The sequence below is a fragment of the Triturus cristatus genome, chromosome 6 (assembly GCF_964204655.1).
Source record: "Triturus cristatus chromosome 6, aTriCri1.1, whole genome shotgun sequence".
Classification (NCBI taxonomy): Eukaryota; Metazoa; Chordata; class Amphibia; order Caudata; family Salamandridae; genus Triturus; species Triturus cristatus.
Window position 1 is genome coordinate 237,328,556 of NC_140589.1, and position 25,920 is coordinate 237,354,475.

General features: G+C 44.1%; 1 protein-coding gene across 3 annotated transcripts in view; it reads left to right on the plus strand.

Annotated features, from left to right (window-relative positions):
- The window catches only part of ATAD2B (ATPase family AAA domain containing 2B), a 790,780-nt gene that overhangs the window by 139,470 nt on the left and 625,390 nt on the right, over window positions 1-25,920 (plus strand). For all 3 annotated transcript variants that reach the window (XM_085610606.1, XM_085610608.1, XM_085610607.1), the window contains exon 2: window positions 512-666. In XM_085610606.1, coding sequence (XP_085466732.1) covers window positions 512-666 — 155 coding nt within the window. The remainder of the gene's footprint in view (window positions 1-511; window positions 667-25,920) is intronic.

Consider the following 25,920-nt stretch of genomic DNA (forward strand, 5'->3'; position numbering starts at 1 on the left):
TTTGGTGTTTAGATCATCTGGGAAGAGATCAGTAATGAACTGTCTTAGATTGCATTCCAAGTGTTCCAAAAACTTGAGTTTACACAGCAAACTCTTGTATTGTAGTGAAGATAGTTTCTTTTCTTCATATGCATTTTTTCGTACTAAAACATTTTTATTGGAATTGTCTCTGCTTTCTTTCCCTCAAGTTATAACACAGGCAACAACATTTAGGTTAAGAGGCCTATATACAAATAAAATGAAAACATTTTGCTGTGAATAAAGCCAATGGGAATATTTTATTATGAAACAAATAAAGATAATTTTGGTTTAGTTTGTAGATCGTTCTGGAAATAATATTCTTTTCAACAATAGATCTGAATCAGAAGCAGGTGATGTGTCATAAAACTTGCAGGTTCATATATTTCAGTCACCAGAAGTCTGTGCCTAATTTCATAGTTTTGTTTCATACTGGCAGCTTGCTGTGTCATAGTATTATCTTAGAATGCCTTGTCTTGTTGTTATTTTATAGAAGGATATAAGCAGTGATGTGAGCTTGAGTGACAGTCATCTGTCTCCCCCCGCCAAACGCATCTGCAAACATGATGAGTCTGGTCATGAAGAAGGTGCAAAGCCACGCGACACTGGCAAGAGAGAAGAATGGGGTATCTCAACCAGGCGTAGGAGGTAAGGTTTATGTTTGTATACGTTTGCATGTCTATTTGTGTTCTTCTGTGCCAGTGCCTTCATGGATATTTAAACTGATGTACTCCTGATCTCTGTAGCTGCTACTTCTTTGTATTGCTCCATCTATGCCTTCCGTCTGATGCTTCTGTGGCTTGGGCAGTTAGCCTCTTCTTTAGTAATGTGTTTTTTTAATTTGTACTGATGTAGGTTGCTTTTTAGGCCTCGCCTGTGACAGCTCGCATGTGCTGTCCCTTGTGACAATCTATTGTTTCTCAGAAAACAAAAACAAACTTTAAAAAGAGGCTTCTAGCCTGCCCATTACTTACCATTGGTTGGCTTTGTTGTCAATCTTATTTTCTTCCTTTACATTGGTGAACGCGTGCAAGCTTTGTCTCTGTGTTTTCTGGTCTTGCCCGGAGCATTAACTCAAGTACCTATTAATTTCTTGATTAGTGTTTTTCCGTACAGCTTGTGCTCTGATTGTAATACATTTTTTTTAGTTTTTTTGCATTTCGTTGAAAGGCAACTTTACACCATCAGATTCGAAGCTTGCGCTTCCCAGTAATTTCAAGACATGAAAGTAAGCAATTTGAAATAAATAAACAAACTGTCGTATGTGATCATTTTCCTGAAACATACATTTTGGCAGCCTGCCGCTTTTGTTGTTGATGGAGCTGTAAACATACTCCCTGCTTTTCAGACTGTTGTCATACAGACTGTATTATTCTGAATTGCAGCTGTGTCATATTTACTTATTTGTTGGTTACCTTTTATAATTTATAGGGTGTTTAATGCATCAGTAAACACATGGTGATTTCAAAAGGTTTATGTTTGAGCTTTTCCCCCACCCACTACTAGCATCACCTTAGTCTCCATTCACTTCTACCCACAACAGGATCCTCAAGTCAACCTCGCCTCTTTATCTCCGCCCACACCTGAATCCTCAAGTGATCACGCCTCCCTTACCTCTGCCCATCTCTGAACTCTAAAGTCACTCTCACACCTCCCTTTACCCATCCAGAACCCTCAGGTCACCCTTACCTCTCTTTACCTATACCCACCCCCTGAAACCACAAGTAACCCCCCCCCTCCTTTTACATCTACCAACCTCTGCCCACTCCTTAACACTCAAGTAACCCTAGTCTCCCTTTATCTCTGCCCTCCCTGAACCATCAAGTCCCCCTCGCCTACCTTTACCTCTACTCACGTCCAGAATCTCAAGTCACCCTCACCTCCCTTTACTTCTACTCACCCAGAATCCTAAAATCACCTCTACCCACCCAGAACCCAAAAATCACCTTAAAAAAAATAACATATAAAGTAAGTTATTTAAAAGAATGTGTGTGTGGTAAAGCACTGCATGGTAAAGATACAAATACTTACCTGTGCGGTACTTACCTGCGTGGTAAAGGCTGCAAGGTAAAGACTGTTTCCGCTCCGGCAGGACACATCTCTGCCCCTTTCTTAAACACTCTCCTGCCTTCACCCTGCACCCCTAATTGTTTGGGGGGCACTTTTGGTTGTTTTATGTCTTGCAGTAGATTTGGAGGGCACCTTTGCCTCTGACAGTTTGCCTCTTATGCCACACCTAACCCTCTACTTTAAGTTTTCCCTGAGACAGTGCATGCGCTTTCGCTTGTGAAACATTTTGTTTGATTACAAGAGGCTTAGAGCCTACCCCTTGCTTACCATTGGTTGGCCTCGTCGTCGCTCATTTCCTTGCTTCTCTGTGGTCAGCAAATTTGTGCTTCACGTCCTCTTTATGTGTTTGTCACTACCATGGAACATTGACCTAGTACTGCTTTCCTTGCTCAGTGTCCTTTCACTTCTCACTGCTTTCAGAGGTACTTTTGGGTATTTTTGTTTTTCTTTTTACTTGCCTGCCCCTTCCTCCTATTATTGCTTCCCCTGTCCTCCGCCTGGGTTTTCCTTGTCTGGTCCCCACTCTGTTGTTGCTTGCCCTGTATACCCCTCACTGACTTCCTCTTCTTGCGGTCCATCTCCTGTCCCGTCAGGAAAATAGGCTCCTAAAAGTCAAACCAATGGGTTTCAAGATTGCACAAAGATGGAAATTATACTGTACTCTCTGTTATGCATATTATTTTTGGTGCTGTATGCATGCGGGGGCCAAAACAGCAAACGTAAGCTCGGACGTAAGATAGCTAAACCTTTTTTTTTTTGTCGTCCAGACCGAGAATAATCTCATATTAAGAAAACGGATCATTGCCTTTCGCAACATGACTGCGGCTTGTGAAAGCATTTTTGGGGGGCTCGTGTCCTTTGGCTACCTCCCGCTTGCACCAGCAGCAAGAGCCTGCTGCTCTTAGACCAGTTTATACTAACCTTTAATTACAGCGGCAGTGCCCCGCACATTTTAAGATGGCAAACAGAGGAACTTAAGTGCGCCTAGCAAGACTTATTTTGTGGGGACAGGCTCATTGATCGAAAGGTGAGCTATGTCCCTTTATACTTTTCTCCCAAATGCTACCTGTAATCATGTTGGAGAATGGGTCCGGAGATAAGCAAACCTTTTTAGGTCTCGGCTAGCGAAGGCTGCGCTTGCGCAGTCTCGCTCGCGAGATTTAATGACTTTGAGAAGAGGGGCTTGAACCCTCCTCTCTTCTCTCCTCTTCTCCATTGGCTGGCCTCTTGGAATGCTGGCCAGCCATTGGAGAAGAGCTTTGTCACTCCGAACAGGCCCCGTCCTTTTCGGATTCGGGGGCGTTTTTTTTTGTTGCTTTTCGCTTTTTGCCAGGCCGTCCCTTTTTTCGCTGGTGGGCGTGTTTTTTTTTTTTTTTTTTTTGCATCCGAAGGTTCGGCCATTTCGTGCGTGGCGGGACTGGGAACGGAGCAGCAACAGTCCTTCGCTCGCAGTACCATAAAGCAGTCCCTGCATAAAGGCTAAAAACATTTGCTGTGATCACTCCACACACAGAATAGCCATGTTCTATTTTTGTCCGTCTGGAACTAGCAGGGCAAGTTTTGTAAAAGTAAAAAAAAAAAAAAAAGGTGCGCGCGTCATTATTTGCCAGACCTTGGCCAAACACAATGTCTGTTCTGTGCCTTCACGCGACGCCCCGAGTCACTCTGGATGCCTGTCACGTGACTTGAGAAGTTGCATTCCTGAACGTTCTCACTGAGCTGCTGCTGTGGAGCAGTATTGGAAACACACGTCACTATCCCTTAATATTGGATGCAAATACAGTCTTGGCGAAAGAAGGCATGATAGAGCTGAAATTTAATCCTAAAGTCTAAGCTGTTCCGAACAGGGGCCCCCCAAATAGGTTTCATCCAGGGCCCTCAAAATCCTTAAAATGCCCTTCGCTGACATGGGTAAGACTGTGCTCTATGCAAATCAGAATGTTCACGAACGAGTAATGTTCATGACAATCTGTAACTTTCAGTGAAATCTGTTCTTAAATGTGGAACGCCAAGAGCAATTTCGGTGGCCTTGCTATTTTATCTGATGAAAAACTAGACGATTCGCTGTTGCGTTTGCGGGTGCCCACCCCGCTGGTGTTTGCTTTCTTGATGATGGCGGGTGCCCACCCCGCTTATTTTATATTCAAATTACGAGGGAGCCTACCCCTCTTACTGCCGAAGCAACAGAATCACCGCCGCGGCCCACAGGAAGCCAGGCATCCTTGCCCGGGACTGGGGCGGAGCCTGCGGTGTAGCAGGAAGTGTCTGCTCAAATGGGGCTCCCATGCGCTGTTGGGAGCCCCGGTGCGCGCTGATGAAAGTCCAGGCGGGAGCCCACCCCGCACTGGACAGCACCCACAACGAAGGAGGCAGCCTGGGGCCTCGCGGGCCCCATCCTGAAGTCCCGGTCCCGAGACGGGATACCGGGTGAAGCCTGGTGCAGCAGCAAGGCGGGGCTCAGTTGAAGGTACTCTGTACCCTTACTATGTTTCCTGAGCAAGGATTTCTGAGGGGTGGGAGTTACATAGGTATCTGCCTCCACAGTTCATTCCTGCCCTGAAGTTCTCGGAGTTTGTTTGAGACTTTACTGGTATTTATGGAAGCTGCCTTTAGAATAAATCAGCATCTCCCTTAGTTCCTTTCTCTTCCCGTCTGTCCTTCCTCCCTTCATTTTACAGTTTCTTTCTCATACCTTCTATCATTTTCCCTTATTTCTACTTTCCTTCTCTCCTTCCTTCCTTTATCCCTCCCTTCTGTCCTTCCTTTATCCCTTCCTTAACTCATTCCTTTGTTTTACCACTTCTGTCACTCTTTCCTTCTCGCATTCCTTCCTTTATTCCTTCTACCCAAGGACCAAACAGATGACTTCTCTCTCGGCACACACACAATAACATCACACGTTAGTCAGGAGGCACACACATGCTTTTATTTATTGACATAAATAAATCAACAAATCAGCCTAACAATAACTAAATAAAGCAAGACGGAGTGTTCTTAAAGTGGGCAGATTGGTTTTATTCAAATCCCAAAAACATTAGCGTCATTTTGCCAAGTTTGCCAGTGAAGCGCTGTTCCCCCGCCCCCCTGGGGAAGTGCGCCAAACCTGGAGGTATTGCAATACAAAATGTGTAGGGCGGCTTTGTGTTCACGAATGTGGGGCCATATTATCAAGTAACAGCGATAACATTATCGCCGTTCCTTGATAATATGTTCCAAGGTGTTTTTAAGCCATACTGCTTACGTTTTGTAAGCATATAAGCAGTGGACATTGAAATGGGTCCTTTCTGGGCCCTGTAGTTTTCAGGCAAAAATACTTGTTGATTTCTGCATAAATGTAAAAGCGTTAAGTTGTTCCTGCTTACATTTCACATGCTTTATTTAATGGCTCTGTGTGGGTGGCTTTGTGTGTGTGGCTCTGTGTGTGGGTGCAAATGCAATAGGTCTCGCATTTGAGAGAGATTGAGCTATTGACATTGTAAATAACAATGCCGTTGCTTTAAATGTTTTAAAAACAAAAACATAAACAAAAATAATGTCATGAGCAATGCCAATAGCTCTAACTTTAACAATGCCGAGACCATTGCATTGTAAATGCTTGTTAGGTATCACGTAGATGCGCAACGCGCTGCTTCGCTTTGCGAGGCATGCTGCATTAGAGTATATTTTAGAAGTGGGATGGAAGCTCCGCCCCTATTTTTCATTGGCTGTCGCTATCGTCCATGTTAAATGCTGGCTTCTGATTGATAATGAGGCTTCTTAGTCCCTCCTTGTTACCGCCCTGTCTCCTTTAGGAACCGCCCATCAGGACTGGATTGTTTACTTGTGGCGTTATACTGTCTCCTTCAATTAGTCCCTCTCCCTCAAGTCGTGTCTTCACCAGGCTCCGATGCGCCGGATTGGGTCTCGGGCCCCAGCCCAGTGTCAACATTGCACAGATGCCGAGTCTCCAGGGGGGGGGAGGGGAAACGAAGAAGATAAACAAGCGCTCCAGCTGCCCTCTCATCCATCCCTCCCTTCCAGTCAGGCGCTATCCTCCAAGCGTGGTGTAAATACACCTATGGCCTTAAGTCCAACCCCAGGGATCAGATTTTCGACGTCCCCCACGGCTCATTGCGTCGTTTGGTGCTGATTGGTAGGGAGAACATTTATTAACAATACGCCTGAAATCTAAGTTTAAAAATATCTTCTTAGACCTTGTTTTTTCTCGAACAATTGTGCAATCCTGCTCTATGTATGTCCCGCCCTCCGCCCAGCTCCCTGCATTTCACACATTGTTCTTAAAGGCAGGTACATTTGTGAAGTATGTTTTTTTCTGTTGCACGTGCACACTGCTTCTACCATCTCGTGAAGCTCTTGATGAGGGGTTCTTCCCAGGGGGTCGGCCAGTGGAGTTGTCTGAGGCGGGATTATCCGTATTTACTTGAGCCCTTTTACAGGTTCCTCCTAAAGGAGATTAAAATAGAGCTCTGATGGCGTCGGGAGACAAGGTTTTCAAGGGGAATCCCGGTGTGGTTTCCCGTTATAGGTGGCACAGACTTAAAGGAAATAATATTATTACACCTGCCTTAAAAATAACTTTTGTAGTGTTTTGTTTACATGCCAGATTGCCGATTTACAATAAATCCAACAATAGCTATTAATATTGCGAGTAAAATATTAGTGTGAGAGCAGTGAAAAAGAAATGCCCCCCTCAACAATCTTCGTTCATCAGTAGCACTTATTTTGGGGTAATGTATCCCAAATCTCTGCGGAAGTGTCGTGTATGTGCACATATTTAACCGCAAGTTAAAAGCGCTCAAGCTTCCCTGTCTCGTTCATCATCTTTTTTTTTTTCCCTCTGCATGCTGGGACTTGTAGTCGGGGCCAGTCTTTAGCATGAGCAAACAGTGCTCACGCCCAGGGCGCAAGAGCAACCTGAAGCAGTCTCCCTTCAACCTGGCCCTAAATAAAATTGTAGTAAACCCTGTTTTGAAGTCCTTTTTTCTCTTTTCTCTTGCCCCCATATCCACCCTTTTTTCCCAACGCACTGACAAAGATGAAATCATTGACACCGGAAATTGTTCTCAGGCCTTTCCAGAACAAGTGGTGAGTTTGTCGGGTTCTGGCCGTCGAATTGGTCTCTGCTGGGTACGGGATTCAGTGAGAGCTTGGCACTGACGTTTGGTAAATATCTGAATTCGTAGTAGGAAATATCTTAAATTACGACACGCAGTTTGTTAGCACACCCAGGCTTTTTCATATTGTGTCATGTGGACAGTCTTGTATGCCCTTATCTACCCTGTAGTACGGAACCTCCAAATATTGATTGTCGGTCATTGCTATCTTTGCTTGCAAATCGGACATTAATGTGAAAGTTAATGCGGTTAAAATCCGTTGTGTTGATGATGGCGCATCAAAAAGTGTAGCTTTTTATTGCACAAAGGCAGGAGTACACTGGGAGACCACACTTTGGAAATGATTATCAGTTGCACACTGTATGTTTAAGAACTTCTGTCCAGCTGCAGATTTTCGCATCAGTTTTCAGAGTAAGACCTGGCTTGTTTTTCTCAGAGATGTAAGTTGCAGTGTTGGCAGCTGCACACGAGAGTCAGAACTCATTCCCAGGGGTGAGTAGCTTCATTATTTGAAGATCAATATAAACCAGTTTGGATTCGACAAAGTAGGTTTTGAGTCCGTGAATGAATGATTCATGGGTACTTTTAAACACCACCATCAACGCTCCGGTGTTTTCCAGTGTGGAAGCATGCTGTGTCTGCTCGCCTTTTGAGCTGTCAGCGCGTTGCTCAACAGCACCGCCTTCTACTGAGCCCAAGGCTCAGAACCTGGGGGAAGCTGTGGAGCCAGGTTCGTGTCTGGCGGGACGCACAAACATCATGTGATTCTGGGCAAATCACTTCATCTCCCTGTGCCTAAAAAAGGCGAATGTGCCCGTGTAATGCAACTGCTGTTCATGTAAAGCGCTCGGATACCTTGTGTATTTTTAGGTCTCTCCTGAGCCAGCACGCATGCGCTGCTCTGTGAGGCATTTAGTATGGGCTTTTGAACTCAGAACATACGCTCGTGCGTGTGCTTTTTTTTTTATTAACCCGCAGTTGGCCTGTGCATGCGTCTTTCTTAAAAAAAAGACAGCACGCAGTTGGTCCAAGGCGGGTGATTGTTCCGCCATCTTTGTTCCCTGGCTAAGGGTGCTCGGGAGCGAGCATTAATGCCATCTGCTTCCTATAATCGCGTTAATTGGAAACAGATGGCGGTTAGCGCTGGTCGCGCTGGTTTTTCGCCTGCATCGGCGGGTACAAGCGCGCGTGCACTCACCACTCCCGGGCTTGTTATAGTCTTCTTAGATGTAGCAGTTACATGCACTGGATTCAGTTCGCAAGCAGGAGGTTGTCACTTGGCACTGCCACTCTCAAGCAGTACTGGCTCCGCCCCTTTCCTCACCGGCCTTTGACACCTCAGAGGCCACCCGCCCCTTTCTTGCCTTATGACTTGTTTGGGGTTGTTGCCTGCAAGTATTCCCGGGAGCATACCACCACTCGGCACTGCTTGGCCGGAGTGCCGCTCTCCCTTTAATCTGCAGGGCCTGAGGAGATGTGATGCTATGTGCGGCTGGCGCTGCTCTGCTTGCTCGGTGGACTCACTTCTTTACGCGACGTTTTGCCAGCTCGCAGGCTCCGGGTACACAGCAGTGGCGGCCAGCGGACACCTTCAATGCGACTGGATGTACCAGAGGTATGTAGTCGGAAATGTAAAGCACAAACATGGTGCTGCAGGGCTCGAGACCAGTCGCGGAGACCATCATCGGCGAAGGTAAATGCCGCCGCAGAGCAGCTACTAACACCCGCTCTGCTATCAGCAGCTCGGACAGCAGACATTTTTAAATATTACGCTGTGCATCAGGGCGGGGCAAAAGGTGACTGCTGTGCGGCTCCATTTTAAATCCTGGCAAACCTGTCGCTATTCTATTTGAAAGTGTTTCTCAAAGCATGTGACGTGGTGCCAGTATTAAAGATGGCTAACGCCTGACCCTAATGTGACGGGAGGCGATTAAAACAGTAGACACATTTGAGGGAAATAAGAGCTGTGGGATTTATGACATTCCTACATCGCAAGCTGCGCTATGTTTATTTGTTGATGTCTATTTAAAACCTTGGAACAGAAATCAACGGAAAGGCGTATTTTGAAGTCTGCATCAAAAGTGTTTTAAATATTTATGAATTAAGGGGAGATACCCGAAAAGCTTGAAACAAGTGTATTCTCAGTTGATCAACCTTTATACCTTCTAGATTTAGAAATCTACATTTTATAAGGTTTGTGTTACAATTATGTCCCTTTCCCCACGTAGTCCTTTCCTCCTTAACCCTCTCCTCCTTTGGAATCTTCCTCTTCTTCTTTCCCCCCCCTTCTTTCCCAGCTGTTGGTACTTCCCTTCTGTTAGCCGAGAGGCTGCCTTAGAATGTTGGTAACGTTCCGTCGGAGAGACTATAGACGAACTGTGGAGCACTGTGGAGGTGGAATAAAGAGGTCTTACCTATCTGGCGTGCTGTCATCATTTCAACACTGGCGACGAGAAGACTGCGTGAGGGAGCAGTGTCCACCTCCATCCCTTTGGTGTGTTCGTGCTCGGAGTGTCGTTCATACACCTTGTGGCCCACGAGGTCAGGTACATTTTATAAAATCAAGAAAAGGTTGGTGCCTTTCCAGCGGAGCGGTGGTGTGGTCAAACTTAGCCCTGAGCTATGTATTGACGGCACTGCGGGGAAACTCATAGCTCTGCCCAGCTGTTTCTCAGCGCTTACGACGTACTCTGGTTCCCGTTTGGTTTCAAAGCGATTCAACGCTGAGAGACACGTTCCAGTCTGGTCCTTGGGGGTGCGCACCCTCAGGTTCCAGTGTGTTTTGGGCGTTTGCCTTCTACTTTGAGGTAATTTTGCACGGGCGCCCCTGGTCTTTGACATATCCGTCACCCTCAGGCTTCTGGTGTGCTTGTGGGTCCAGTACCAGCGTTCAAGTGGAAAACAGCTGATGTTTTGAGGGTTACGAAGCGGAGAATTCACCTTTTCCCCTCAGGAAACTTCGGGGGCAGCTTCCTTGTTCCGTGTTCGATGGCACCAGCGCAGCCGTCCTCAGCTTAGACACGCCTATTATCATAGAGCGGAGGGCCAGACAGAGGCGGAGCTTATTTCTCACGAACAGTTAACCCCTAACATCCAGGGTTTACATTTTCAGCTGGTCTCTGTGTAATAATTCGCCAAGTCTTCCTTGCCTTTGCCTCTTCTGTGGTATTTCCTCGTCAACGGTGACAGGCACACCTCCAGTCCTTATTAGCCTGTCATCTCTATTTCAACAGCGTTTGCCATCTATTCTTAAGCATTCTGAGGAAGTTTTGTTAGTTCCTTGTAACGGTGACAGGCACACCTCCAATCCTTAGTAGCCTGTCATCTCTATTCCATAGCGGATGTCATCTATTCTGAAGCATTCTGTGGAAATTTCGGCAGTGTATTTTCAACCTGGAACTTCGTAGTATTTTCTCATTTCAGCCTGTTGTTCAGTGGCAGTCACTATTCAGACTTCGGAATTGTGGCGTGAAATTTCCTTTGTAATTCTACTGTTTGAATTCCAGTCCTATATAACCTTGTAAAAATGGCGGCAAATATGTCTCAACCTCCTCCATACCTAAATGAATTTTCAGAACCCAATTGTCCTTGGAATGAACGGGAAAAAGTGTTTGAATCATATTTAATAGCCATTGGGGGAGAAAGATTTGGTCCGATAAGAAAACAGCACATATTATTACATAATCTTGGTTCCCATGGCAGAAAAGTTTTTGATACGCTTCCTGACATACCGCAAGATTCAAACTTAGCAGATGATCAGTTGGATGTTTACCACTTGGCATTGTTAAAATTGAGGTTACACTTTGGTGATAAAGTGAATATTGTCCTTGAACGACACAAATTTTTTAGCAGGGTTCAGGGGAAGCAAGAGAGTGTTTCAAGTTATGTGGCTGTACTTGGGGGTTTGAGTGAATTGTGTGAGTTCGAAGGTCTTAGAGACTCACTAATTAGCGATCAGGTAGTTAGATGTACTAACAATCCTAGAATTCAAGAAAAGCTATTACAGAAGCAACCTGATCTTAAAAATGCTATAGAAATAGCAAAGTCTATAGAGCACACAGTGTTATGCATCAAAGAGATGAAAACCCCTACAAATAGTGAACAGGTGACAGAAGTTGCTAAGTTGACACCTGAGGATACGGTATGCAAGGTGAAAGAGAAAAGCAATGAAAACTCACGTAGCGATGATAACACTAAACTAAAATGTTACCGCTGTGGCAGCGGCAATCACTTAGCCAATAGTCCTAATTGCCAAGCAAGATCTTTTATTTGCAGGAAGTGTAATAAAAAGGGTCATCAGGCTAGGTTATGCCACAGTAATCAAAAGAAACCTTTTGTTGGCAGTGACGTAAATGACAGTAAACAAGAGAGTGTGAAGAAAATTGTGTTTCAGATTCACGATGGCAGTGAGATCAATCAGATCAAGTATCCTCAATGTGATGTCAGATTGAATGGTAAAGTGATTAAGATGTATGCAGATTCGTGTTCACCGTTTACTCTACTTAATGTGTCTGATTTCAATGAAATGAACATTGGTCAAGAGGGGGAATTACAGGTTGCTGATATTTCACCTAGCAGTTATACTAAAGACTCAATTCCTATAAAAGGGATGATGAAAACTCGAATTTCTTTTAAGGACCGGTCCACCACAGGGAAAATTTACGTTGTGGAAGAAGGGTCCAATCTGCTGGGTTGGCAGCATCAAAAAGAATTAGGAATAAGATTAGACCCTAACAACCCAGAGCAAGTACTGGTCGTAGACAGGACGTGACAGGTAGAGAAATTTGTAAGAAATTCCCTGAAGTATTTACTGAAGAGTTAGGGCTTCTCAAACATTATCAACACCGAATTAAACTCAAACAAAACGCTAAGCCTAAAGTACATAAAACTAGACCAATACCACACCTCATGTGGGAACCCTTAAAAAAAGAGTTAACTAAATTACAGGATTTAGGGATAATACGTCCCATAGATTGCTCTGAATGGGTTGCCCCCATTGTGATTACCCGTAAGGCTCATGGAGAGGACATCAGATTATGCATTGATCTTAGAGACCTAAATGACAGCATAATAGTTGAGACACCCATTGCCCCGCATACACGAAATACTCAGTACAATGGGCAGAGCAACTTGCTTTAGTGTTCTAGATCTATCAATGGCATACCACCAGGTAGAGCTAAACCCGGATTCGAGAGAACTTACGGCATTCACCACTCCTTTGGGCACATTCATGTTTTGCATAATGCCCTTCGGGTTAGCATCTGCGGCTGCAGTATTTCAGAAAATCATGCAGCACGCACTGGAAGGTATACCCAAGACATTATGCTTCCAGGACGATGTCCTAATTTATGGTGCTACCACAGAGGAGCATGATAAGAACTTATTTCAAGTACTCACAAAATTTAAGGAGGCTGGTGTAACACTTAAGGAAGAGAAATGTAAAATAGGTGTGAGCACAGTTGACTACCTGGGACATACCCGAAAAGCTTGAAACAAGTGTATTCTCAGTTGATCAACCTTTATACCTTCTAGATTTAGAAATCTACATTTTATAAGGTTTGGACATTTCCAGCCTTTCACTTGTATGCATTTGGATCTTGTTTACATTGACAGAGTAGCACACTTGCAGCGACGTGAATGAGCGATGCACAGCCACGAAAATGAGACGGGTCTGTGGCCAGCATCTGGCACTAGTGCAGAAATATTCATTTTTAGTTGCTATACATGTCACAGTTCTAACATGTCTAACTTTGTGTATCCCTTCTCTTTCTCCTTATGTGGAACGGTAAGTTGTTGGTATTTTTCTGGCTCACACAACCCCTCAAAAAGCGCAAGAACGGTTTATGAATGGGTAAAAAGCTACTCCTTAGGTGCACAAATGTTATTGATTTAGTCTAGAAAAAGACTTGTAGTTTATTATGTCATTTAGAGTTCATGCCATGCACTTTGTATTATTCAGGTCATTGAGTTTATCATAGCCAAAAGTTCTGGCTAAACACATAAGGTCCCTAAGGCGAGACCTATTGGCTATGCCAATGCTTGTTACCTATGTATTTGGAGTAACTTGTAACAATTAGCGCAGAGGTTTGTGCCAGAGCAAAGAAAGCAATGGAAAGCGATGGCTGTGTCTTAATGCCAAGTGTAGTGGTTTTGTTTTTTGCCAAGTGGTTTGGTGTGTGTTTGGCCGAAAGTAGTCTGCGGGCTTCTACCTACCCTCTTAAAGTGACAGAGCTACTGCTCTGCGCATTAAAAGTTAGGGAGTTGCAGTGATTGGATCAGAATTACAGGATCCGTGTCTGAAGTACTAAACCCCAGGTCTTAAGCTGGTCCCAAGGTTGATTCCCAATACACCTTTACATGTTGTGGGTTCTCTGTCTCAGCTCCTCACTACCACCCTTTTCTCTTTCCCCTGTGATTGTTTATTTAAATCACATTACCAGAACCCAAGCCTGCAAATGTTTCTACACTACACCCACAGCGTTCACCATACACCTTCGCAAGTACTGCAGCTTTGTTATTAAGGAGACTTCCATGCTCACTGATCCCTCACTGACTAGACTCTGGGACTAAAAAATCAAGCATTTGCAGTGCAATAGGTCTCTCATTTGCGAAAGTTTGAGCTATTGGCATTGTAAGTGACAGTGCCTTTTATTTATGTTTTGAAAACCTGCAAGCGGTGCTTAAACACGCACTTTGTACTATAAGTTATAATCGTTGCTTACTAGAAGCAAAGCTAGCAGTAAAAGAGGCGCAGTTACTGCCAGTCTTGCTTCTTTCTCTTAAGGAACGATTATAAGTACAAAGTGCTTGTTTGGGCACCGCATTCAGGTTTTCAAAACCTAAATAAAAGGCACTGTCATTTACAATGCCAATAGCTCAAACTCTCGCAAATGCGAGACCTATTGCATTGCAAATGCTTGTTTAGTGACTGCAATTGCTAAAAACGAACTACAGAAAGTGAGTAGGAAATGTATGGCATATTGTTGTGTGAATTAAAGAAAGCCCTACTTTGAAGGTGTTAAGTGTGAACGTTTCCAAAACAAACTAAAAGGCTTCGAAGTAATCTAAGGAACTACATTTCCCATAATGCCTTCTATTCTACATAAAGATGAAGAGCGATCGAAACGCGTCGTGGTGTGTCAATGCTCTATGCCTATTATAGAAAGTTGCTGAAGCGAATCTCTGGTTGTGCAGCTTCTCCCTTGTGCAAGCCGTACTGCTGTACAACACGACGGTGACTTGTGAAAGCATATTGGGGTGAGGGGTGGTGAGTTCGGGGCCTTTTACCCCCTCACGCTAGCACCGGCAGCAAGGGCGGGCATAGGTGCTAGTACCCCAAGCCGCAGTGGTTTCAAACTTAAATCACAGATGATCCCAAACATGACACACAATATTATTGATGTCTTGTTTTTTTCATTTGTGTATTCTTTCTTCCTATTTAGTGTCCACAGTTCTACTGTGTAACAGTATATGTATTATACAATGGGATAAAGTGGAAGATATCGCTTAGCACTAATATTCTTTTTTAGATTTCAGGTATATTTTTAAGGAATATATGGGAATGCGGTTGGGGAAGGCACACCACGTCTCTTTTTATAGTATTGGGTCACCTCAGCAGTGGAGCCATAATTATTTACTTTATCTATGTATTATTTTCCTCCAATAGAATCATTGATTACAACAACCAGAGGCCCAGATTAACCCGATACCTGTATTTTTCTGTGTTTTTTATATTCTTTTGAACCCCCTCCCCTTTCCTCCCACCTTCCTTTTTCGGTACTTTGCCCACTGGGGCTTAATTGGGAGAGGCTGCCTCCATATTTTTGTGAGAGTCCAGTCAAAAGAGAGAGAATAAAAAAGTGAGAGAGATAAAAAAAAAAAAGGTAAAAACAATGGTAAAGTACTAATTTCTTTAAAGAGCAATAGGAATCATTCTGGTCCCCGCAGTCCTTATATATATATATATATATATATATATATCATTTTAACTTTCTCAATTTTTTTCAAAAGAAATATTTCAAAAAATATTTTAGTATTTACAATGTTCTCCTCACAATTCTAAGTGCATGAATATTCATCACCCCAAACAAACAGCACTACCAGTTCAAGGTACTGGCTTTCGGTCTAAAATCAGCACCAAGGGTGTTCACAAAGTGTCTAGCAGCTGTAGCAGCTCATCTCAGAAGGCAAGGAATTCATATTTACCCCTACTTGGACAACTGGTTAGTAAGAGCAAACTCATACAGCCTATGCAAACAACATATGCAGCAAGTGATGGAGACATTAATTCAGCTGGGATTCTCCATACACGAGCAGAAGTCATCAATAGAACCAGAACGCAGGAAAGTGTTCTTCTTTGCAGAAATAAACACTGTGTTAGGGAAGACATTTCCCAATGAGAAAAGGATAACCGCTCTGCTAAAGGAGACTCCCCTATACCAGAAGGGGTGTCATCTGGGGAAATTACTAGGAATTATGGCATCATGCATTCACCTTGTTCCCAATATCCGTCTACACAAGAGACCGTTTCACGAATGGCTCCGAGCACAATGGTGTAAAGCTACAGGAAGTTGCAATGATCTAGTGGTTGTCACAAACAAGGTTCATCAGGAGATGGCATGGTGGAACAGAGCAAACCCAGCACAGGGGAGACCTTTCACACCTCCAACACCAACAGTGACCATAACAGATGCGTCCTTAATAGGATGGGGTGCACACATGGACAATCTTAAAATAAGGGGTTTGTGGTCACCACAAGATGCAGTGAAGCATATCAACCTGTTGAAACTAAAAACGGTGTTCTTAGACTTAAAAGCCTTTCAGAAAGAGCTATACGGAAAAAAGATGTTGATACAAACGGACAAAACTATAACTATGTTTTACATAAACAAACCAGAAGGGACTCACTCTGTAGCACTATCCAATCTAGCTCAGCAGATATGGAGCTGGGCAATCCCAAATGGAATAGATATTTTAGCGATACACCTACCAGGGAAGGACAGTCTAGAAGCAGACAGACTGAGCAGACAAACAGCAGCATCCCACGAGTGGAAACTGAACCAAACAGAAGTACAAACAAGCATTGGCATAGCCAATAGGTCTCGCCTTTGGGACCTTATAAGTGTTTAGCCATGCAACACTTGATGTTGTTGCACCAAGGATATTGTGCTGGATAGCTAAACACTTATAAGGTACCAAAGGCGAGACCTATTGGCTATGCCAATGCTTGTTTGCTTAAGTGTGTGCTCTATGGTAGGAGCGTCTTCAGCAGCCGCCTAGTATGCTTTGTCAGAGGCTTGGCTTCAAACACTACTATCCATTTAATAATGAAAACACACCCCGAGATGGCCCTTCATACGCCCAGCACTTCTTCGAGCCCCCTTCATTTCAATAATCCAATATGTGCCTGCTTGGGAGTTTATGGCACCTAAAATATTTTGGAATTCCTTTGGAAACCGTTTTGAACGTCAGCGGATCTTAGACACAACTATTTGACTTGGTCCAGACCCCATTTTCCACACATGGCAGCAGCTGAGTGGCAACTGTTGATAAGTTAACTGCTTGTCAACTGTTGGTCCAACGAGTGTTTTGGGGTACTGTAGGGGCACCCACTGCAGAAACGTCTCGACACTGGCCCTCTAAAGGAACAATTACTGGCTGTTGAAGCGGTGTCCTTGCCCGGCCCCAGAAACGGCATGAGGTTCTGTTTACATCTAACTATGCCATTTTACGCGTGGACGGTGGGATTGAAAAATAAACTAATCTTGCTGCATTGTTGCCAATCTAAACACGTCTCCTCCTGCTACAAGATCCGACAGACCTGTGTCCCCCGCCAGCCAGAAGCGCACAGAAGAATTATGAGATCCCTAGGTTGCCATGGCAGTCTGAAGTACACGTGACCCACCACATCTGAGAGAAAAACACACTAGCGGTGAGGGCGAAAAAAGTAAATTATTTTCTGCAGAGCATAGCATGAGGAAAGCCAGAGGAATTTAACACTTTAGACAGAGACTGTTTCCGAACTCATACAAATGAAAATCCAGGAGCTTCCCCTGTGTGTGGACCCCAACATTACATCGCTGAAATGATGGACACTTTGAGTCACAAAAAAAAGGTGGTAGTCTGTATCTGCTCAATATTTGTTAGCCCCTTCCACACGGGGGGTAATTCCCCTGCGGTGCGGGGGGGTGGCGGCGGTGGCGCTGTGCTCGTGACGAGCCCAGCTCGTCATGAGGCACAGTGGAGCTGTGCTCATGACGAGCTGAGCTTGTCACGAGCCCAGCTCGTCATGAGGCACAGTGGAGCTGTGCTCATGACGAGCTGAGCTCGTCACGACCCTGCCCACTAATTGATTCCCCGCCTGTGCGGGAGAATCAATCGCGCTTGGGCGGGCCGCGACCGTTATGACGAGCCCAGCTCGTCATGAGGCACAGTCATGAGCACCATAGCGGTTCAGAGCTACGAAAGAGCAACACAAAGCAAAACATCAAAAGAATTCAAAGGACAACATTTATGGCTAGCGTCAAGCACTTATAATGCAGTTTCTCTCAAGTCATCAAAACAGTTTGAGACTGGCAGTTTTACATATAAGAAAAAACGAGTGGTGTGCGCGCGTGCGCACCACAGCGAGCCATGTGTTTTGAATTATTGCGCACGCGTCTGGGCACGATAATTCAAAACCCATGGCGCCCGTGCAGGTAACCGCACGCAATAGGTCACACACGCATGAGCGTGTGGTGAGCTTTGTGAAGCCCCATACAATAAGTCTTGCAGAGCAGCGCCTGCACGCTGCTCTAGGCTAGACCTAAAAATGTTCAAAAAATGGGGAACTCCACAGATAGACCTATTTGCAACACCCCAGAATGCTAAATGCCAAAATTTTGCATCCAGGCAAGCCTGCAACCATGTGGAAATGTGCCTTTTTAGGGGAACACCAGTGCAGGAGTTACCCTTAACTGTCCACGGGTCCTTAGACCAACAAAATAGAGATTGACACTGAAGCTGAAATTCAAAATAACAAGTTCGTTCACTCATGAGTGAGACCACGTCCATACAGCACCCTCCAGTGTCCCAGGAAGTAGTGGCTTGAATACACAGACCACGATGCTTTTATACAGAGTTTTCTGCACTGGTAAGCACGTAGTTACAAATAGAAGGTACAGGCCTACACAGGAATAACTACCGACAAACATGGGCAAATGGGAAATCACTTAGTCAGCAAAGTGGGAGGGGGAGCAGGAGTGCTTATTGCAGGACTAAGAGATTGACAGTTTAGTCTGAGACCAGGTGTTCTGGCAGCTACAAACTCTTTAGCATGCATATTGCTTTTAGCGGAGTCAGGAAGTCAATTGAAATAGACTGCACAGGCAGGGAAAAAGATGAGCAGCAGAGGATGGTTGAATTACATAGCTGACAAAATGAATGCCACAAACAAGATGGTTTCAGCTTATGCTAACAGAGATTATTTGCGATTTCCACAACCAGTCCCTTGGGAATGCGCTATGGATAGACTGGCCAGGAAAATTTGCGTACGCGTTTCACCCAATACCATTACTGAACAAAGTAATCAGCAAATGCAGAACCAGCAGGATGACCATGATTCTCAATGCACCACAATGGGCCAGAGAAACATGGTTCTCGGAACTCATGGCAATCTCGCAGGGGACAATGCACAAACTCCCGGCAAGAAAAAATTTGCTAACAATGCAATACGTGAAAGTACTTTATCCAGAGCCAGAGAGCCTAGGACTAGCAGCGTGGCTTCTGAAGACTTAGAAATCGCACATCTCAAACTGCCCGAAAGCACAATGGCTGTTCTAAGAGAAGCAAGAAAACCAACAACAAGAAAGTGTTACACAGCAAAATGGAAAAGATACACACAATGGTGTCTTAAAAAATGTCTGTCAACAAAAATGACAAAAGAAAGAACAGTGCTAAAATACCTCACGCATTTACTACAAAGTAAACTATGCTTTACATCACTAAAAGTACACTTAGCAGCTATCGTCGCGTACACAAGAGGGGAAACGGGGAAGAGTTTGCACACCTCACAGGTGGTCAAACGGTTCTTGGAAGGAGCAAAAAGAATTGCACCACCAAAATCGGTGCCAGCACCAACATGGAATTTAAACATTGTTCTGGCACAATTGATGAAGGCACCTTTCGAACCACTGCACAAAGCAACATTGCAAATGCTTACAATAAAATACAGCATTTTTAGTGGCAATTACATCACTACGTAGAGTTAGCGAACTACAGGCACAAAATTTACAGGAACCCTATTTTCGAATACATAGAAACAGAATTGTCATGAGGACAGATCCACAATTCATGCCAAAGGTGGTATCAAAATTCCACATAAATCAGAGTATGCAGATACCAAATTTCTTTCAAAATCTAAATAACAAAGTGGAAAGAGCTGTACACACACTTGACGCAAGAAGAGCAGTCATGTATTACGTGGAAAAAACTAAAGGATACAGGAAAACAAAACAGTTATTTGTATCCTTTGCAAATACAATCACAAGATGGTTAGCACAAGCCATGCAACTGTGCCACAAGCAAGCAGGACAAACTTTACAGGAATCGCCACAGGCGTATTCAACCAGAAAAACAGCAGCAACAATTGCTTTTCTTGCTAACACTCCAATTCAAGATATTTGCATGGCTGCAACATTGTTTTCGGTACACACATTCAATAAACATTATTGTGTGGACATTCAAATGAACAAGGAAGCAGGATCAAGGGTCTTAACAGCGTCTATTTACAAACCAAAGTTCATCTTCCACCCAGCCACCGCAAGACTAACAAACCGCTACAAAGTCTATGCACAGCAAAGTGAATCCAGAAAAGATTCATGCTGCAAAACAAATGGTTTCTTACCTGTGTAGTTTTGCAGCTTGAAGAATTTCTGGATTCACTAGCGAACCCACCCTCCTCCGCCAAGGAAGAGAACCATAGGGAGGAAGAATGGAAACAAATGACAAGAAAAAAGAATCCGAAGATTGCTACCAATGGTGGGTCTTCCGGAGGAAGTCCGTCGACGTCACAGAAGGGCACCAAATGGTACTACGTTGTCGAAGCCCACCAAAAAAAAAAAAAAAGGAAAATACTACAATTCCGGACCCAACCACTAGATGGCGGAATAATGCACAGCATAGTGAATCCAGAAATTCTCCAAGCTGCAACACTACACCAACAGGTTAGAAACTATTAGTTTTCTCAGTGACTATGTATATAAATGTGTGTGTATGTATATGTATGTGTGTTTGTGTATATATGTGTATGTATATAATATATGTGTATATTGGTGCCATAACACACAATTGGTGTGTGAAATTAAAATAATGGATTGATTATTAAAATACAACAAAGACTCAATGAATATATGTATAATAACGCAAAAGTACTATGAAGTATCTCCCTGTTTGATACCAAATCCCTTTTTGGTTATAGCATGCTTGATTGGAATATATAGTTATTTCTGCACAGTGTCAAAGCATTTAGAATGAATTTCTTTCCTTTGAAACTACGTCTCCCAGAAAGCATAGCGATGTATTGACAAGAAATTACCACGAAATACTTAATGAATAACCATGTATATAATTGGTCTAAACACATTGCTGTTTGTGAACCGTGCACAAGGTCTCAGGAAGACCGAAATGCGTGGTTTGTAGTATTTGGCCCGTAAGATTCTGAAGTTGCCGAAGGATATTTGAACCTACCCGTGGGTGCGATCCATTCTTCCTTGGAAGTTGCTCTTTGATATGTATATATGTGTATGTATGTATATGTATGTGTGTAAAGGTATATATGTGTGTGGGTGTATGTGTATGTATATATATGTTTATGTATGCGTTTGTGTATATATGTTGTATGTGTATATATGTTGTATGTGTACCGGACCCCCGTGTAGCCTCTTACTTCTCTTGAACCGGAGTGGTGTGTTTTGGATATTTTGCACGCGGGCCAGTGGCGTGCTAAAGAGGCCCCGTTCTGTAAAGAGGCCTGAGTTTTTGCTGGCTCAGCTCATGCTGCTTTTTGACTGTAACCAAGGATTTGGTAACTCCGGCCCACCTTGAAGTGTTGACGCTGGACAGGGCTTCTGCCATGAGCAGCTCATGACTTCACAAGGTGGCGGTATTCATTGCATCCCGTCTTGTGGCCCGCCTGCTGTCTTCACAATGGGCTAAGAACGTCAGTGGGGACCCAAGGAAGCCCGAGGACAATTTTTCCACAACAAGGCGGAATCTGGATATTGCACACCTTGCCCCTAATATCAGGACTATTCCAGTTGTCCATCTTTCTTTCCCCCCCCCCAACACTGCCAAATCCCTTTTGGTGAATTCTGGGACCTGTAGTATGTTGCTACGAACTACAGTGGGCGTGTTGTCAGGTGACCGTGGGGTGGTGCTCCTTAGCCAATGGGAGCACAGCAGGAGGTTAATTAAGGTGTGGGTGGAATCGTGCCATGTTTGCAGAGGCATCTGAGGAAGGCGCAGGAGCGCCGAAATGCATTATGCCTGAAGTGTCCCATTAAAGGCTTCCGACCGGACCCCCGTGTGGCCTCATACTTCTCTTGAACCGGAGTGGTGTGTTTTGGAGATATATATATATATATTCACTGAAAAAACCATAGGTTTCACACACGTTATAGTTACGAATTAGCATTTAAAAAACCTTGCAAATTCACTTAAAAAACCATAGGTTTCACACATGTTATAGTTAGCTGGACATTTCACTCGTAAAAAAACAATGAAATTCTCCCGTTCTAGTTAGTGCAGGCAACTATAACTCACGCGACCGCAATCCTCTGCTGATGACGTCAGATATTACATCACTGTATTTAGACACTTATTTACCCATGTCTTCTTCCATTAATCGTTAGCTATACATATATTACAAATATTTATTTTTCATAAAGACACATATGTCATCAGTGATGTAATATCTGACGTCATCAGCAGAGGATTGCGGTCGCGTGAGTTATAGTTGCCTGCACTAACTATAACGGGAGATCTGAAAATTCTATTTTGAATAACTTTGGCGCCGGTTGATGAATCCTCGCAAATTTTTCAAAATAGGTGGGGCGTTCCGCTCCGCTCCTACCCTGAAAGTCTCGGGGTGATTAGTCAAGCGGGGGCCGAGAAAAAAGGGGGGTCCCAAAACGCGTTTTCCCCATGCATTTTTCCATAGGGACCTTTAGTCCAAGGTACAGCCCGAACGGCTGAACAGAATTACTTGAAATTTGGCAGAGAGGTAGTCCTGAGGTCAGGGATGTGCCTTTTGAATATCTGGAGTCAATCTGTTCAGTAGTTCCTGAGAACATTTCTGTTAAAAGTACATATATATCTATAAGCGCGCACAGTGCGCGAGCGCAATTCTGATTGGTTGTTAGATGTCAGTAAACATTCGGCCGCCATTTTGTCTCTCGCAGTCTGAGGCAGTGAAAAACAAAGGTGGAGAATGTGTAAAGGGGGCAGGGTGGACAGTTCCTGACCCCCTAGCCTTTGTCAGGGGGTCACTGAAGGACCCACAAGAGTGAAAAAATCATTTATTTTTTTGACGAAAAAGCACGGCATGCACAACGCATCGTGGACGCTCGGTGCGCGAAGCGCACCGCGCGCCCACACTGCGCACACGGTGAAAAACCTGGAAAAAAAAATATTAATAAATACATAACTTAGCATTTAAAAAACTGTACAAATTCACTTAAAAAACCATAGGTTTCACACACGTTATAGTTAGGAATTAGCATTTAAAAAACCTTGCAAATTCACTTAAAAAACCATAGGTTTCACACATGTTATAGTTAGCTCGACATTTCCCTCGTAAAAAACCAATGAAATTCCCCCGTTATAGTTAGTGCAGGCAACTATAACTCATGTGACCGCAATCCTCTGCTGATGACGTCAGATATTAAATCACTGTATTTAGACACCTATTTACCCATGTCTTCTTCCATTAATCTTTAGCTATACATATATTACAAATATTTATTTTTCAGAAAGGCACAAGATGGCTGCCAACACTTCCTGATTTGGAGTGTTGACAGCCAATGAGAATGCAGCTCTTGCACGACAGGGTGCGCGCTGGGTGTTCTTACGGTACGCGGATCCTCCGAGGCCATAGATATATATGTACTTTTAAATGTCATTTTCTCAGGAACCACTGAACGGATTTACACCATTTAAGCAAAAGGCACGAGTCTGAACTAAGGACTACCTATTTGCCAAATTTGGTGTAATTCCGTTCAGCAGTTCGGGCTGTAGCTGCGGCTAACGGTCCTATGGGAAATTGCATGGGGAAAACGCGTTTTGGGACCCCCCTTTTTTCTCGGCCCCCGCTTGACGAATCACCGTGAAACTTTCAGGACAGGAGCGGACCGGAGCTGGCCACAAGTTTTGAAACTTTCGTGAAGATTCGTCAATCGGCGCCAAAGTTATTCCAAATAGAATTTTGCGGATTTCCTAAGGAATATAGGTCCTAACTATATCTACCTACTGGCGATCGCCAGTAGGTAATATATCTTGTTGAAGGCAAGCGCCGAAACGCGTACACTGTCCCTTGTATGCACTGGTGAAATAAATAATATTTATAAAAAAAGCTCTGTAGTGCCGCTTTGCTTCCTTGTCCCACTATTCTGCACTACATTTGAGCTATGGATTAGATATGACGAAGCCGTTTTTGAAATACATGTGTGTAAAATATATATATATATATATATATATATATATATATCGCAGCATCTTCCCCCATTCAAGAAAGAAGAAAGGGACACAGCGGGGCACGTCTTGGACGCTTTATTCAAAAGAATTCAGCATGACCGGTTTCGGCGCACAGCCTTTCTAAAATGCCCCAGTCCATTGAAAAGAGTCCCCACTAATGTTCATAGAGCTCCTCCCACTAAAATAGTGAAGGGTCCAGCTGCACCATGTTGTGCTGACATCCAGTAGACCCATGCCACGAACTACCGGTCCCATCATGCACCTGGCTGGAATATCACGAGCTGCAGCGGGAGTCTTTAACAGATATGCTGGGGGAATTAGCGTCCCTGGGTCCCCTACTTTCCACCTCATCACAAAGCGGCACCTTAGATGGAGACACAACTATCATGAATGTGCCTCTCCACACAGTGTTGAACCACAAATCAGCGGCAGCAAATCGGTAACCACAGGTGAGTAGGGGGGTCATGGATTTCCGATACCTCGGACACAAATTCAGCTTTCACACATAGTTTCCACTTGCTGGTGTTATCCATGACCACTTTCAGGAAGGGTCCCTTTAATCGCACCACAGGCTATGCGCGAAACATCACAGCAGCTTCCCCCATTCAAGAAAGAAGAAAGCGACACAGCGGGGCTCGTCTTGGATGCTTTATTCACAAGAATTCGGTATGACCAGTTTCGGCGCACAGCCTTTCTCAAATGCCTCATTCCCCTCTAATGTTCATAGAGCTCCTCCCACTAAAATATTGAAGGGCCCAGCTGCACTTCGTTGTGCTGACATCCAGCAGTCCCATGCCACGAACTACTGGTCCCATCATGCACCTGGCTGGAATATCACGAGCTATATATATATATATACACACACACATACAAGAAGAGCTCCTTCCGGACTGTTGGGGACCCAAGGAGAATGGCGCACACACAGGCGGAGCATACCGGTCATTCAATCACCTAGTCAACTGCAACAGTTCAGCAGCGAGCTCTCAGGAATGCAAAACTCTGAATCGGTAAGGTTCCACTGTGTTTATTCCACAACTCTTTTCGATTTCAACCCAAATCTTGATCACGTGAAACGTGCAACATAAACCAAATTACTTAAATAGCCTGTAAGTAAGTGCGGAAAACAAAAAAGGACCACAGTATTGATAATGGCGGACATGTTGGAGTAGTGGCTTACATGAAAACGTAATGTTATACATGTTGGCAAACTTGCGTGGGGACACAGAAACATAGGTACAAATGATGTATACCGAGTACTGAATGCAAAGTGCACAATATACCAGCAAAAACACTCGTACAATGTTATGACCGACAAAGCCCATGCGCATGCTCAGTTGGCAGTCAAACTTTATCAAAATTCTGAGACTAGAAACTGCAACACTGAAGAGGCCTATCGACTAGAGAGATGCCATTATCGAGCGTTTTAAGGAAAGAGGATACCCGTATTGGGTGCTCAAGAAAGCTAAAGATAGTCTGGGTTCTGTCAATGACGCCAGCCCTATCGCTGATGCGCCTATTTCACCCACTGACACTGACGTTGAGAACACTAGGGTAATCATAATCCTTCATGAGCTGCGCTCTGAGATGGGTCAATGCCAGCTGTTTTTTTTTGCTGGTTTTTTCCCATGTCGTTTGAAATACAGTGGCTCAAATGTCTCTGGCTGTTCTGGAAGACCTTCAGGCTTCTCTCTCTCAGGCTTTTCAGGATGGCTAGCGATGCAGTGAAATTTGTGATACTCTCAGAACTGGACATACAACAGCCACAAGTGTGGCTCTTCAATGCCAAGCCTCGATGTGGTCCACAGGCTTTTCCATGAACAGCCCTCTTTAATGATGTGGATAAATCCAGGAGAAGAACAAGGTAGAAACAATATTTTTATCAACATGAAGAGAAACTCCATCCCCAGCTGTGCAATTCAAGACGGTCTCCCAGCAAATGTCTTCACTGCTCCTGTTCAAGGCATAACATCACCAACATTCCAACTAGAAC